The 17,029-nt window shown below is 42.2% G+C and overlaps 1 protein-coding gene across 1 annotated transcript; it reads left to right on the forward strand.

The window, feature by feature from the left end:
- Window positions 1–1,655: 1,655 nt before the first annotated feature.
- mbip (MAP3K12 binding inhibitory protein 1) lies at window positions 1,656–8,473 on the forward strand (the record flags this gene model as incomplete). Its single annotated transcript, XM_080750997.1, has 9 exons — window positions 1,656–1,772; window positions 2,871–2,987; window positions 3,155–3,382; window positions 3,999–4,095; window positions 4,449–4,514; window positions 4,789–4,947; window positions 5,395–5,492; window positions 8,097–8,135; window positions 8,261–8,473. 9 exons carry the CDS (start codon window positions 1,656–1,658, stop codon window positions 8,366–8,368), a joined length of 1,029 nt encoding a protein of 342 aa, XP_080607123.1. The 3' UTR covers window positions 8,369–8,473.
- Between the last annotated feature and the right edge of the window lie 8,556 nt (window positions 8,474–17,029).

Below are 17,029 nucleotides of genomic sequence, written 5' to 3' on the forward strand. Positions count from 1 at the left end.
ACTTACTTTGTACAGTGGCCTACTCGGCTTCTGTGGTGGGATGATTATTATGACCAGCAGGTTCACATCAGTGTAGTGCAGTGGTTCCCAAACCTTTTAGCCTGTGACCCAAAAGAAAAATTAGACCTATTTGCCCAGGGACCCAAACTAGACTAAGTGAAAACAGACACCAGACAACGTGAGCTTGTAGATCGGCTATTTTCACTACTACTTAAACATTTGTTTTCTATTATGGAATTTAGATTTTTCATTTATTTATTAAATGACTTAGAAAAACCATTGCATTTTTTTTCTTCAAGAAAATCTTAGCTTTTTGAGGAATGTTTTGAAATGATAATTAAAAACATAACCTAGGAAACAAAAACAAATTAAAACTAGAAGCAGTGCTCTTCCGAGCACAGGTCTCCACCAGGCCAGGCGTCCTGGTGGTGTATAATAGGCCAATGTAAAAAGGGTGGCATATGTTCTTCACCTTAGATCTTTCATGGCAATCGGACGCTGCATGCATGATTTGAAGCATAGTATTCCAAAAATGTGTTTTGCTAAAGTCTACCTGCATTAGGTAGCATTTGTTCCTTGACCTAGTGGGAATATGTGTGGCAAATTTCACAGTAATCGCAAGCTGCGTTGATGATTTGAGGCATTTTGTTCAAAAACGGAGCAATCCTGCAAACTTTGGAAGCTAATATTAGCCAATCAGGATGGAATATGAAATATCAGAAAGATCGGACATGATCACATGACTATAGAGATACTGTGTACCGATTTGCGTGATTTTTGGATAAAATCTCAAGGAGTAATATCAAAAAATGTGTTTTACATAAGTTGGCCCAAAGGTGGCACTATAAAAGGCTGATGTGAAAAATGCAGGGCAAAGGTTTGTCCTTAGCCTAGTATAGGGAGTGCGCTTACAAAGTTTGAAACTGATCGGTGGAGTTATAGGTAAAACCACAAATCGGCTTGTTATAGCGCCACCATGAGGCTGATTTAAAAAAAAATAAGTGGCATTTCTTCCTCGGCCTAGTGGGAATGTGTGTGCGCGATTTCATGATAATTGCACTTTGCGTTTGTGATTTGAGGCATTTTGTTCAAAACGGCTCAATCCTACAAACTTTGGAAGCCAATCTTAGCCAATCAGGATGGAATATGCAAAATCGGACAGATCCGTGTCGATCACATGACTGTCGAGATACTGCCTACCGATTTGTAGGATTTTTGGACAAAATCTGTAAGAGTAGTGCACAGAAATGTGTTTTGCGAACATCGGCCACTAGGTGGCGCTAGAGTAGGCCCATTTGAAAAATTTAGGGCAGAGGTTCTAGATTGGCATCCAGGGAATGTGTGTGATCACTTTGGCAGCGACCGGGCCAACGGCGACTGCATGAGATTAGGTGCTCACAAACTGCGAGGACGCACGGACGGACACACGGACGGACGGACGGACGGACGGACGGAGGGGAAAACATACTCTCCGTCTCTCCCCCATGCCTTCGGCTGGTGGAGACAAAAATAAAGGGACCTATAAAAATGTGTCTGCGACCCACAAATGGGTCCAGACCCAGTGTTTGGGAACCAGTGGTGAGTAGAGTATCTTACGTGCTGCGCAAGCCAACCCAACCAATGAAACGCCAGCATTCTGCAAACGCGGAAATGCTATGGCGGAGAAAATGAAGCTCAGTGGAAATGCAGCTCCAACCATCGCGGCCAAAAATGATACTTTTAAGGACTGTGTGTGCACCATAATGAACCTGTTGAAAAGCTTCACTGAAGAGGTTGGTTTGTACCAGGTTTCTGTGCCATAGCATGACGACATATTATAGTAGTAGTAGCGCCTGGCTGATGCTATTGTTTTTAGCTGCTGCTGATATACAGTAGCATACGGGTAGCTTTATCTCCATTGTGTCGCGATTCTAATATGAAACTGTTACACTGTTGCCTGGCAGTAATGAGTTTTCATTGGAGGAAAGGAAACAAATAATAATTTAGCTTACGAATTTTCCTTTTATTGAGTTGCAGGCAGCGGTCGAGCTTTTCGTTGTACGGTATTTAGTTCTCTGCAGCACTGGTTCCCAAACGCTGGGTCGGGACCCATATGTGGGTCACGGACACATTTGTATCGGTCCCTTAATTTCTTTGTTTCCTACATTTATTATTTCAAAACATATTCAAAAAACATTTAATACCCAATTTTTTTAATAAAATCTCAATGAAGTAATTTCATTAATAAATAAAAGAAAAATCTAAGGAATTACATAAATTGGAAAACATTTTTAAAGGTACACTTTTTAAACTGTATTACACTTGTGTAAACCCGTTTAAGAAGTAGTGAAAATAGCCTAACTATAAGCCCACAACGTGGCACGAAGCTGACTTTGTAGTCTTGTAGATCTGAACTAGTTTGGGTCCCAGTCAAACGTCTAATTTCTCTTTTGGGTCTCGAGCTATTGATTGATTGATTGATGATTGAAGATGTTACTAGAGGTTTGCATAGGCAAAGGTACAGTTTCATGACAGTACAGTTCAATGGTACAAGGTCAACTAAAAGGATAAACCCAAAAAAGCCAATGGCTTGTTTAAAAACTCATAACATTGAATGACAGACAAAACACAGTACTATGCAGAAGATATAATCAGAAAAACAATCGTAAAACACAATGCAAAATAAATGGTATTCACAATAGTAAGGTCAGGGGGAGGTACGGATAGGCTTTGTTTTTATTTACCAGTTTCGAGTAGCAGACGCCTCTTAAGTGGCTTTTCAGTGCCGTTTTAAAGGAGGTGAGGGAAGAGGGCAGCTAAAAGGTTTGGGAAGTTTTACTGATCTACTGTCGTTTGCGGGTTTTACATAGTTTTTCTTTCTTTTTTTAAAGCTTAAACTTGACGATGCTGCTTTGAAGATATACGTGAATACTGATGCAGTGGATGTGTCATCTGCTTCAACTGCTTCCCTTTACAACTGTGTGCAGCAACACATCTCCAAACTACAGGTAACCACATAACAATATGACATAGACAACAATGACTGATAATTGAAAGCTTTCTGTTAATATCGTCACGACTCAAAATATGTTTGCATAGATAATTTAAGCTGAGTAAATTTTGGGAAAATGTGTAAGATGTTACTTTTGTTTAAATGTATTTCTTGCTTATTCAGGCTGTTAAAGAAAGCCTTGTGGCACTAGCGGATGCAGAAAACAAGCCAACGTCAGTAGAACGCATCACGCCAAACGATGCCGTCGTCCAACCTTCACGCAGTGAGAGAGTGACCGTCGAGCCTCAGCACCATCCTCCTCCCGCTGCTCGCCGAAGCACCTCAGGGGCGGAGGAGAGCGAACCGCAGGCTGATGACCTAACAGTGCAGATCCGAGCCGGCAAGTCAGAGGTGAGGGTCTGTAATATGATCGTCATCGTGCATCAGGCCGCTCGGCTCGGGCAGTGACATTCTGTTTCGAGCGCTCTTCTTAACTCTCTGTCAAACAAATGAATAATCATAAGTAATTGCCCACCAAGTATGTGCAGATGAAGTGTTGCAGTGAATCAAATGCTTGATGTGAGACCTGATCAGCGAGTTTAGCAGAGAATGATGGGGTCCTTCACTGCTGTTGGTTGGGTAAAGCAGACCATATTGCTGGAGGGCTTTGAGAGATGGCCAGGCCCTTGATGGACTATGAAGTGGATGCTCATTACTTTGAGATTGCATGTGGATGAAGGACGAGAGTCCTATTCTGTTGTGCATTTATTTTGGTAGTCAAGCAAACACTGTGCTTTGTCATTTTGATGATGCCGGATGGCAAGCATTATCATTTTTTTTGCCAGGCTACTGGGAATAATTTTGAATGTCTTTTCCGTCCTACAAAATGTGAATTTCCATACAACGCCATTGATTTGTCTTTCTTGACCACTAAATGGGATTTCTTAAAAATCAATCTATCAACAGCTCAAGAATTCAGTGTGTCGTTGCTCTCTATCTGTCCTCCCTGTCCATTCCTAACATCCAGATTGACCGAAGAATATCTGCATTTATGGAGCGCAAGCAGATGGAGATCAATGAAAACAATGTGCGGGAGTTTTGCAACGTGATCGACTGCAATCAGGGTGAGAATGGGAATGAGTTGGGGGGGGAGGGGGGGAGCGGGAGCCTGCACACAGATTGCCAATGTTTGGGAGAGTGCTGATTTCCACAGGCGAGAGGTCAGGCTGTTATTCTCTTCTAACAGCTTACACACAGAGCCTAAAAATTAAACCTGGGTAGGTCCAGAAAGAAACATAAAATGGACAGATTTAAAGCAATGATGATGATAAAAATCAGGACATCTTAACGTTTGGCTTGGACTGATAGGGCCTTCTAAGCACCAGAGCTGCTAAATGTTCACTATTATCTTTTTAATTCAACAAAAGCAGAGTGCATGATAAACTGATTCTTTTCCCTCACGATTTTTCTCGTGTAGAAGACAGCTGTGCCAGAACAGATGCAGTATTCACACCTTACCCAGGGTTTAAAAGCCATGTGAAAGGTAAGCTGATGATGCTGGAAAACCTTATTTAAGTCTGATGAGATTTTTCTATACTTAATTTTTTATTGAATTATATAGTTCATTCAACTATAAACCGGAAAAGCAGTATTTACAAACCGACCTCATATCTAACGCTAGAGTGTGTGGGGGGTGGCATTTACCGGTACTGATGATTGGGCATATGTCATGACTTATTGTTATCCAGTGTGTGTGATTAAAAATAACATTTGTTTGCGACCCTGGTTTGCCTGTTTGGTGTGCCTTGGCTGGACAGTGACGCGGGTAGTGAACACATATGGGCCTCAGACTCGCGTTGGGGTTGGCCAGGGGGAGGCCGGGGAGCTGCAGAGGGGACACGTGACCAGAGACTGTGGGAACGCTGCCATAGAAGAGCGCCTTCAAAACATCGAGACTCATCTAAAACTCCCAACAGGTCAGCAGGAAACCAGCCTGGTCTTTCAGAGAACAACTTTTTGTGGAGATTACATAGCCAGAAAAAAAATGCTTATTTGGAAATTAAGGCTGTATTCCATTTTATGCAATACTTTACCTCCTTCAAAATTGAGACTTTTAGACTGCACATGACTTAGATGGTGTTGCCATACCATTCAGCTAAGTGGTCACTATACAGTAATTATTTGGGTTGAAGTGACAGTGTTTAGACTTGTTTTATTGTGCTAGCATTCTTGCAATGTTGTTGGATCTTGAATGGCTCTTGAGTTTAAAAACATGGCTCACCTTCCATTTGGTCATGACCTATTTCATTTAAACAAACATTAATTACTATTTACTAAGATAAGGAAGTTTAGTATGTTTTTTTGTCTTGTTGGTTAACCGTTATCTAATTATGATTCTCTTCAACTCCTGTAATGTTTCCTAGCGGGTCCAGTCCCATTGAGTGTGTACCAGAGGTTGAAGAAGCTGGAAGATCGTATTCTGGAACTGGAGGGACTGTCACCAGAGTACTTTCAATCATCTGTGAGTTTGTGGATTTGCCTTGGATGTAGTATTTTCAATTAACAATACATTCTACACATAACATGTCCTCTTGTTAATGATAAGGCACTTGAACTTTAGTCGTAATCCCTATACTGGTGTGGTGGAGAGACATGCTGTTTACAGTTTTGACGTGTATGAAAGGAAGTCTTTTGGAGGTTGGTGGTGCAGGAGTAAAGCACCTGCCCACCACCACAGAGTATATAGGGTTGTCTCAGGTTCTTAATGAAATCCTTGTTTCCCCCACTTGCGTCCGTTCGTTGCGACTTAGTTCCTCCCATCGAAAATGCATTGAATTGCATGAATTGAATTGCTGGGGCCGGGCAGTCCGCTCTCTAGTTTATATATAACTCTATGGTTTGACTGAGTGTCTATACGAACACAGTTGGCCGTGTTGAACTTCCTAAACTTCGGCACGCTACTAGTCCCACAGTTTTGCCACCACACACTCGCGCCATATGTCAAATCGACCGGCTTACTCGGGAATAGTGGGCTAGTAACTTGCTAAGAGAAAGGTTCAATAGTTTAATTGATATTAATTTATTAGTGAATTAATTTTCCCCATTGACTTATAATGGGAATTGCAAAAACTCACATTCAATTATTTGTCTCTCGCAAACCATAGGGGCTAGAGTTTCAAGACTTGGAGAGGAGGTTCATAATGATTTCAAGGATTAAATAAAAAATAATTGTGTCATTTGGCCGCATGGTGGCGCCATAACACCCCACTTTACGTTTTGGCCTGTAACTCTTGAACCGTAGGTCGGAAAATTAAAAATATTTTTTCCCTGGATTCCTTGGGTCATGACGCATCTCCCCATATAGGCCACGCCCATTTGCGCCATGATAGATTTTCCGCCATCTTGAATTTTCTCCAAAACACACTTTTTGCTGCTTTTCCTACATATTTTCTTCAAATGTCACAAAAATCGGTACACATGATCCACACACACACACACACACACACACACACACACACACACACACACACACACACACACACACACACACACAGCTCCACTTCACACGGGTGTGATTTTTAAGTTAATGTGTGAATTGCCCGTGGTCATTCCTTTTATCGCCTCAAGGAAGATAATAGCCACTAGCCATGCATTCCTTAACATAAGACACCACGCAACATTACCACGAAAACGTCTATTGAAGTCCACAGTCTTGCTGCCCTGAGCCTATACCGAGCGCTTTTCATGGACATCTCGAGAGGGTACACGCTATTTCTCTTTTTTTTTTCTTCTCACAGCATCCAGAGTAGACCCCCATATCAGGTAGAACACAGCACTGCTAGCAACTCTTACGAACTGGGGCGGTGGCTGTGTTGAACGGGAGGAGTAGGGCGGAAGCGTTACGTCCTCCTGGTGGGGCCTCCGCAATGGCAGGAGATCCATTAGCTTACAAATAGCATTGGCAACACAGAAATGTGTAGGAAGGAATTAATTGGCATAATGACTAACTTAGGGTAAATATAGAAGGAGAAAAGAATAAAGAAGTCCTTTGGAACACTAGCCATGGTTTGGTGTCAGCCTTTGTATGAAAAGTTCCGAATATTTTAATTTAAAGAAACGAAAGAACCTTCAAACCCACAAACAGACCCAGGACACTGTGGGCAACGGTCAGCACATTTTCGGTTTGAACCACCAGGACCCCTAAAATGTGTTGGTGATTAACTGAGGCAGTATTGCAGAGTGCTATTTGCCTCAGAGCTCACTGTTCACATGGGAAATTTGCTGTTGATTGCCTATTAGAACTATAACCAATACAATTATTTTTTAAATTGTCCAAAATTGTATGCAGACCTAAATGATCTTATGAATTCCTGACTTAAGCAGTCTATCCATTGCGTTTGTAATTGAATTATTTATCCTTGTGCTGTTCCTTTTCTCTTCACACTGGCAATTCTAAGCATGGCGTGCCACTTCTATGAGCTTATTGCTCTCCATCTGCTTTTGACTGTATGTTTGTGTGAGCAGAGCAGGAGAAGTCGAGTGTCTTTGAATAAACTGATGGTTATTTTAGATCTAGAGTACCATTTCTTTCCCCACACTTCATGAAAATGTTTTCAGTGAATGCTAAAGTGCTTAACACATTTGGCCCATGTTCCCAGAACCCAGTCGATTCAGCACCAAAAACTAAAGTGCTCCTTAGCTAATCATGGCGCGACTTGAAAATAAAAATAATTCATGGTTGTACCGCAGATTGGGAATGTTGGGTCTCAATGGAGAAACCTCTGCTACTCTTTGTTCCAGAAAAACTACATAGATATTCTTCATATTTTTAAGAAAGTATATTTTTGCTGCTGTCTGAACTAGGTAGGTCTCTCTTGTGAATGAGATAATGGGTCTCAATGAGATTACATGTATGAATAAAGATTAATTAAATAAAGCATGAGAAAATCTGCTGCCATTCTCCCTTTGCTAATTAAGAACGACAAATAATTATTGTGCCGTATTTTTTAAAGGGTTATTCTTAAAATGTAAATGTTTTTTTTTTTTTCATTTCTTTTAATCAAAATGGAATGGATTGTGTATGTCACCAATAAACCTATGAACCCGTATCTCTCATTTCTTGCAGAGCTATCTTCACAAACGACCAAAGGCGTCTTCTGCTCAGGTTCGTCAATTCTGCCACTGCATTTCATCCAGGATTGCAGGTTCATGTGGGTTTTATTTGTTGGTCAGCACAGAGTGATCCTACGGTAGAATTGACATTTGTTTGGGTTTACCATGTCCCTGCAGGCCTGCAGTTTGACAGAGTTGGATGGGAAAATCAGTGCAGTGAAAGCAGCACTACTGAAGAGGGTGAACGAATTTGGACCAGGATATGGAACCGAATGTCCACTCTAATGCCTGACATGCACCTCTCTGTCTCTCTCTCTCTCTCTCACACACACACACACACACACACACACACACACACACACACACACACACACACACACACACACACACACTCACACTCACACACACACTCACACTACTGCATTATGAAGAAAGAAAATGGATAATATACACAGTTGAACTATATGCTCTCTCTGAACCTGTGTTAAGTGACATCATTGATTTGTAAATAAAACAAACCAGATTCTTTTTTTAAACCTGTGTTCTAATCTCTCACTGGAGTTGTTAAATGTTAATCATGCTGTGCATTTAATTGACCATCGCTTATTATTTTTTCGCTCTAGCACAAAGAAGTCCAGTTATGGAATGCTTTGGTATGCCGATCTTCTGTGAATGTGTGCATTCCACATGGAATGGAATAATATACACACCACAGCAATCTGCAATAATAGTAAATTGGGGTGAAGATCTTGACGTTCTCATTCACTGTCAGATTAATTTGACCTGTGTGTGAGTAATTGAGGTGAGTCAGATGGAGCACCTGATTTGTCTGCTTGACTGCTGAGCGTGAATCATCTCCCCCGATGTTTGTCATTATAACAAATGACCTGATTACTGAGACTGGTTGGGAAACCAACAAACCAACATTAACCACTTAAACCCTAGCATCCCTGTTCTGGGGGGAACGTTCACTGAAAATAGCAGATCTACAAGCTCACAGCATATTGGTTTTAAGTGGATGAATACGACTGCCCTGTAAACTGTCATGTTATAAGCATGCATGCATAGGGCCAGTTAGAACATAATGACTGAATGTGATGTACTTGAGTTGCACTATTTCAGTTCATAAAACATTTTTGATCGTATGTATCTGTTCCTAGTACCTCTGTGACCTTATTACCCTAGTAGTGTCCAATCTTTTATGCAGTGTTTTATTTTTATTTTGAAACATGCCCCAAAAAACCACAAGGGGCGTGAGAGATGTAAGTTATCATCATTGCTCTGAGATATGCATTCATTCACATGCACATGGCTGCAGGCAGACATTAAGAGACATATCAAAACAATTCAAACAGACAGAAGATTAAATATATGTATTGAAAGATTGAAATATAGCAAGATATCTTTCACAGATTTTGTCAATGACAAAGCAGAAATGTTGAAGTGGGAATCAAGTGAATTCCATTGGCACCTCTGTAAGTGATCCAAAATGAAGATGAAGTAGTTTGTGATTGAGAGTGCTGAAGCTGCAATGCTTTTCGGGGGGAGTAGCTATGAAATTGCTTGTTTGGGGTAAAGAAATTAAGAATAAATTGGGTGTTTTGTTCAAGGAACCATATACAAATTGAGCAACTTTGATTGATTGATTGAAGACTTTATTAGAAGTTTGCATAGGAAAAGGTACAGTTTCATGACGGTACAGTTCACTGGTACAAGGTCTACTAAAAGGAGATCCATGAAAAGACTAAGCTTATTTCCACAGGAAACCATTTAAGTATCTCATATAACATTGAATGACAGACGAATAGAACACAGTACTATGCAGTAGATATGTAAATGAAATAAAATGAAAGAAGAAAAACAGTAAGTCTAAACAAACAAAGTATATACAAAGAAGGGGCAGGGGAGGGTAGGGCTGGGCTAGGTTTGTTTTTTTACCAGTTGCGAACTTAGATGGAGGTTGTTCATTTGGTAATTACCAAATTTAGGCTGTGATTCTCACAACTAGTTTTTAAAACAGTAAATGGATTGCAGTTTATTCTGTCCCAAGCAACGTTACAAAAACTGGTATACCAAGACGTTTTGCAAGTTTCTATTTTGTTGTTCTCAATCAAAGAAAGACCATTACTGCATCAAAAGCAATCAACAAACTATACTATAAAAACTGGTCAAATATTGGCCAAATTGTCAAATAATATAAGAAAGGCAAACATTGTGAAAATGGCCGATCTACAAGCTCGTAGATCGGCTATTTTCACAATATTATCTGTGTAACTGAGTCAAACAAAACGGAATGCTTCAACTCCCCAGTTTAATATGATTCTTTTTGGGGGTCACGGACTGAAAAGGTTGAGAACCACTGATGTACACCAATATGTTATGTTCGTCTCAGTGCGCATTTTGTATTTGTTCCCAAAAACAAAAGTTTATTTTCTTAATGTTTAGTCTGCAAATTTTGAACCATTTTGAAATGTTTTTCTGACAGGTATAAAACATACCATTATCACCAGAAAAGGTCTTCTGTAGTCTGTATGAAAAAAAGTTATAAGAAGGGCAATGCTAATACCTGGCGTTTGTCAAGGCTTTTTTGACTAATTCGACAATAAATGTGTCCGGCACTTGCGAATCATAAAGAACCAGCATATCTGCAATGTACTATAATGCCCCTTCCTACACGACTGTTCCTCTTGGTATTTCACATCAAGATTTTTCATAGACTTACTTGATTGAGTGACCTGAGTACAATGGAAGTCCACAGGCATTGTGCGTGTTCTTTTTTTTTGTGGGGGGTGGGGGGGTTGATTGTCCTTGTGTAAAGGAGAACGTTTTTCTTTTCCTCTTTTCAGGTGCACCTCTTGTCTCTCTCCTGTTCCTCATAGAGAACTTTGGGGGTAATAGTGGCTACAGTGCACACTAGCGAGGGGTTAGTACTCGAAAGCCATGGCAATAGTGAACAAGGGGGCTGCTTATTGTTCACTGCAAATTTTTGTCTCAGAGACAGACAGCCCATATGAGGGTTAATGAGAACAAATTGCTCTGAGTGTAACAAATGGATTATGAGGGTGAACAAAGGCCTGTATTTTTTGGAGCCTTGGCTCACCGGGATCCACCCATCATCTGCCCATTGAGCTGAGTGTGTAGAGAGCCGTCTGTGCTGTGCGATAAATATCTCATTATCTTTACCCTGCCTATTTGAATAAATGAGCACCATGACAGTATGTTTTCAACTTCCTGGAGTGCAGCATCAAAGCCGCTTTGCTATACGTTGTCTGTGTAATGCGAATCAATTTGAAGTTCATGCATTTACTTGAATACGAGTGATGCAGTTATATATTCAATGTGTTTCTGCCATGCAGCCATTTTAAGCTTAAGATTCCAAAGTCCATATGTCAGCAGTAGTATCAGTTGGTAATTGTGCTACAGTTGGTTGGGCACCGCAGGCCCTTTCAGATGAACCTTGAGCCACTTCCACTGTGACTCCAAAGTCTTGTCTGTCGATCAATCTTTCCCACTCCACAATTTCTTCTTATGTCGCTTGGGAACCTCTGCATAAAGCCACTGAGATGTTCCTAGTCTTGTAAGGGTCCCCTTTGCATTAGAAGGCGGGGGTGAGGTGGTGGGGGTTAGGTCGAGGGAGAGGATTCATATCCATTCATATCTCTCAAACTCTTAATGGGCTCCGGTCCTCCAAAAAGAAACCTCTTTCCTGTGACTAGTCAGCCCCAGTCTTTATTCGTCTGTGGCTCTGTGTCAAAAAAGAAGAAGAAAAAAAAACTGTTGCTCGTTTGTGCCATGAACAATGAGGAACAAGGCTGAATCTGTAGCTGTGAACAAAAGATGGAAAACAGGCTTTTCACTCTGCAGAACATTAGATTCTGACACATTTTGCCATGGCAGTTCCCCCCCCCCCCCCCCCTCACCCTGTCCTGAGTGGTGGGGTTCTAGAGACCACCTGTTGGCTTGATGCTTGTTCTTCATTACAAGCAGGCTTACACTGTAAAATCTGGAGTGTTCATTTATCTCTTGGGAGTTGGGAGTGTAAAAATGGGTCAATTCCTACCCTCTCAGAACTACATTTGTGACTCCATCCAGCTGCAATTTGTCTGCAGTGAAATATGTTTCTGTTCTTTTTAATCTTTGGTGTATTTTTTTCCCTTTTGTATACAGCCTTATCAGAGAAAAGGGATAGTTCATTTCAGAGCTTTCAGTCACAACTGGTTGAACTGGCAGAAATGTAATATTTTGTGAGAGAACTACAACTATACTTTTTATATTTCTGTGCTTTGTCATGGGCTAAAGTAGTGTGCTGACATTGATTGTGGTCTCGGTTTAGAGGCCCGTGGAGGATTTTGTTAAGCTTTTTAAATTGCTTTGACACATTTTCAACCCCAAATTATTATAACGCTACAAAAAGGCGACAGTGAATGATACCTCCTTTCGAGAGGAATTTACATTTATCTCCCATTGTGGGGTTAGATGTCTTTTTCAGCCCAATTTTGAAGAAACCAGTAATTCACATCGTTTAATGGATGGTGTCAGTGCATTTCACATTTTGGTGGCAGAGTTGTAGAATACGAATTTTCCCATTTTTGTTCTAGTTTTGGGTGGTACAGAATCAGATAATGGTCGCTCCAGATAATGGTCGCTCCTGGTCGGCTGTGGGTGTCACTCACTTTAGAGAAGTACTTTGTCGGTAGGTATGAGAGCACTGTCCCTTTGACTATCAATACCAATCTCATTTTTTTATTAACCCTGTCTTCTACCCTTAGCCATCCCAAACTAGCAAAGTGTGTTGGAATTAGGTGGTTCATGGGTTTTAAGGGATATTTCACATAAAAAAAAACTTTTGATCATTTTATCGTCTACTCAGGCAGTTGTTACACATCAAATATCTGTGTATATCCATGCCTCTACTCTGCTAGTACATCTCAGCGCTGTTGAACTTGTTTGTACAAACACCCAGGGAGAGGGGCATGCACCTGTGTCACCCCCCCAACCACACCCCTCCCCCACCCCACCCAGAATACCAGCCACAGTGGAACAGAGCAATCCCCCTGCTGCAGAGAGGCTTGAAATAAGAGGCAGTCAGCTGCTCTGTGCACCGTGGCCCCTGCAGTCCCCAGGCTCTCTGGAGTTAAATGTGTCTGTGATATTGCCAGGATTGAGCAGCGGGAGCAGAATTCAGGCAATTACAATCAAGTCAGGGGCATAGTTAGTTGCGTGGTCCCCGGCAGCACCTGAGCTGGATGCTGATGAGACACTTAAACCCCAAACCCTCGTACGTTTGGCCCAGGCGCTGCTTAAAGCCCCCCGCTGCCCTTTCCCCTCTCCCCTACAGTACCATACCCCCTACTGTACACTTCTACTTACCCCTCACCTCATTTAGGCCTTTAGAGCTCTCTTACCCTGTCTATCTGGCCCTCACATTGCTATACTTGTGCTGTATATACAGCAGAGTGGAGTATTACACTCAATCACTCTTCATTCTGTGGCACCTGGCCATGGAGAATGAAATAGAGACGGTTTTTGAGGTGCAAAGCAACACGTTTTATTAAAGGTGTGTGTGGGGGAGGAAGGGCTGTGGCTGCAATGTTCATGGACACTGAGCCAGTGTCGTCTAGGTCTGGCAGGCTGTGGAGTGGGAGTTGACCTGGGGGCAACACAGAAGACTGAGGTTAGAAAATGGACAGATGGTACTGTAAATGGACCGCATTTCTATAATGCCTTTTCTGTTTTTTTTACTCTAATGTGCCTTATGTACATCACATTCACGTATTCACACACATAGACTGCAACAGTGAAACACTATTACTTATGCATTATGCACAATATGCAGTACCAACAGTGCAGGCAAGGCACCAGCTCATCTGGAGCAGTGAAGGAGTCAGTGGCTTGCATATTGACACTTCAACACACATCTAGGAGGAGCTGGGAATTCAGCCTTGGTCAAGTCCCGCCCATTGTCCCACCCCTCTTCACACCCATTGGTTGCTGTGTCTTGGTGGGACACTCGGTGGGACACTCCATGCACTACCATTTTAATTCATATGCTTCGTATTGTTCTAATTTCAAACTTGGTTTCAGTAAAATGGAGCTGCTCAGTGGCAGTATAGTGACAGTGATGTTTTAGCAAATTCAACATAAAAAAGGCGGAACCAGGGCGGGACAAGGCGGATAGAGCCTGCTGGTTGGTCAGTCAGGGACCAACCAGAAGGCTAACAAAGGGTGAATTGAGCCTGGAACTTTCCGGCTCCCAGAGGGCCTCTCTACCCAGCCACTCCAGCCCCAAATAAGGGGAAAGTTTACAAGTCTGTTCACCCGTGTTCCAACTCTGTTGTCCAATCTCCTACTGTAGCAGTCCAATCCTGTAGTTTCCACTTCATCAGTACCAAACACCAAATACTCAGTCAATCCGGTGTCCTTGAGGGTCAGTTTGTTCTCCTTCCTAACAACCTCCTCCCTCTCTGCTGTGTAAGCAGAGTAGTCCGTCTCAACATGTTTCTTGTTTACAAACATTACTGGGTGTGCATACATACATACATGATATGATATGATATGATATGATATGATATGATATGATACTTAGAACACTAGCATTGTATGCAGGTGTGTACATATTCTTTTAGAAACATTAGCATTGTGCAGGTGTGTACATACTATTCAGAAACATTAGTATCATATGCATGTGTGTACGTCACTCGTTTGCAAATGTTCGTAGACTACTTACTTACTTCATCATTAATTATCCTTTTTCTGAAATACTGAGGTAGGCTGGGTAAAAAAAAGGAACAGCAGGTACAGTGTTTCTTAAGGTGCAGCATGGAAAGCAACACATATTTCACATTGTTAAAAACCACCTCAGGCAGACAGTGTTCAACTATGCCTTGTTCATAGTCTGATGGTAGCTGGGTAGAACCTGTACAGAAATGTGTTGTTCAAGCATTTGATACTGTGATAGAGCTTATTGCCGGCCAACATTGCCTAGACATTTTTCCTCACCTTTACCCTATTAGATGTTAATCTGAGAGGACATAGCTACACAGAGCTGCTCTGCTCTCTTTCAGTGAGAGGCAGTAAGAACATGAAGATGGTTCAGCCGCCTCTCCCCATCCCTTTGTCTACCTTTACCGATCCATCAACCCCAGTTCAACCTCACCTCTCCCGTCACTATCTCTTCGTGGATCCTCACTCACAGGTGGCTGATAGGAACCCCTTGCTTATGTGTTATGGCATCATGCAGGGAGTGAGAGTGGAGAGGCAGTTGTGGTTCTTGAATATCTATGACCCAAGAATATGGAGTCAGACATCACAACAACACTCTTAGCCGCCTTTTTCCTCCGATAAGATGCTCTCAGCTCTTTCGGAGGGAAAGCCTCCCGGCTCCCGCCCTCTCTCAGCCAGGCCACACTTTGCTGAAGTGTCATTAGGATTCTAAAAGGACAGGAGGCTGCCACAGATATAGCATTGCAGAGACAGAAATATCAGGGATTCTTAGATAGAAACACAGCCTCCCTTTGAATGTAAAGATGACTTTATCACCCTATGAGAAGGGAGTGGTTGTACTGGGAGGGGACTGCATTGCCTCTCCCATCTACAATCTGTGTGCTCACGTCTTTCATGCATCAATTTAGAGCTCTGTTTTGGGAGATTGCTAGCCTTTGCTCTGCAATCCACTTTCATTGCCCATCTGTGGCTTGTTAAAAGCCAGGTCAGGCATGCCAGTAGTTGGCACCACAATGGATATTCTTTTTGCCATATTGGTTGTCTTTTGACTTTGTCCCTCGGATTGACAGACTACCAGGAATAGTCTCTGTCAAATTATTACATTTTGGTGAAGTAAAGAAAAAATAAATTGGATTTTGCTGATCCCGTTTTGTCCCCGGAGGGGGTACAGGAGACAGGCTGCAATATTATCCCAGGCTGACACCAGTGGCAAAGAGGCAATCACAGTGGCCGTCGCTCTGACAAAAACACTCCATCTGCACAGAGAGGGCAAAATCACACTACAATGACGTCTTACTCTTCTTGCCTCTCTTTGGCAGCTGGGCTCTGGGACTGCAGGGCTCTGCTGCACAACGGCCACATGACTGCTATACAACACCAACCCAACGCTACCAAATCAGCATCTGTTTAATACCACAGACAAAGGCAACGCACCTGCCATCACACAGCCAACGCTGACATTGTTCTAGTGCACAGGATATCAGGATATCCGGACCTACATGATAATTGCAATTAAGGATATGATAATGTAGTATAATATAATATAATAATATATAAATAGTACTCTTCATACACTGCACTGTTAATTTAACTCTGTGTAAATCCTCAGTCATAAAAGTATAACACAGTAAACAGTAAAACAGAAATATACTACAAAGTACACACACATATATACAGTACACACACACACACACACACACACACACACACACACACACACACACACACACACACACACACACACACACACAGGTGAACATGTACATGCAACCACTTGGGTACACGCGCACACACACACACACACACACACACACACACACACACACACACTAGGGGCGGCCATAGCTGAATGGTTAGGGAGCCCGCTGGGGGACCAGAGCCCCTGGTTGTCCCAGGTTCGATTCCAGGCCAGGCCAGCAATGTCGATGTGTGTCCCTGAGCAAGACTCTTAACCCCTAATTGCTCACACGCTCCTTGTGGGCAGCGAATCAGCTGGAATGGACTGAAAATACAGAATTTCCCTTGCGGGAGGTGTAGGTTACTATTATTATTCTGTTATTACACACACACACACACACACACACACAGGTGAACATGCACATGCATCCACTTGGATACACGTACGCGCGCACACACACACACGCACATCGGCATCGCCACCAATCTGAATTTCCCATCTCAAATTCTAATCTGCCTGAGCAATAGTCAGGAGAAATGACCCCT

Source organism: Nannobrachium achirus (genome assembly GCF_963921795.1).
Source record: "Nannobrachium achirus genome assembly, chromosome: 20".
NCBI classification, from domain to species: Eukaryota; Metazoa; Chordata; class Actinopteri; order Myctophiformes; family Myctophidae; genus Nannobrachium; species Nannobrachium achirus.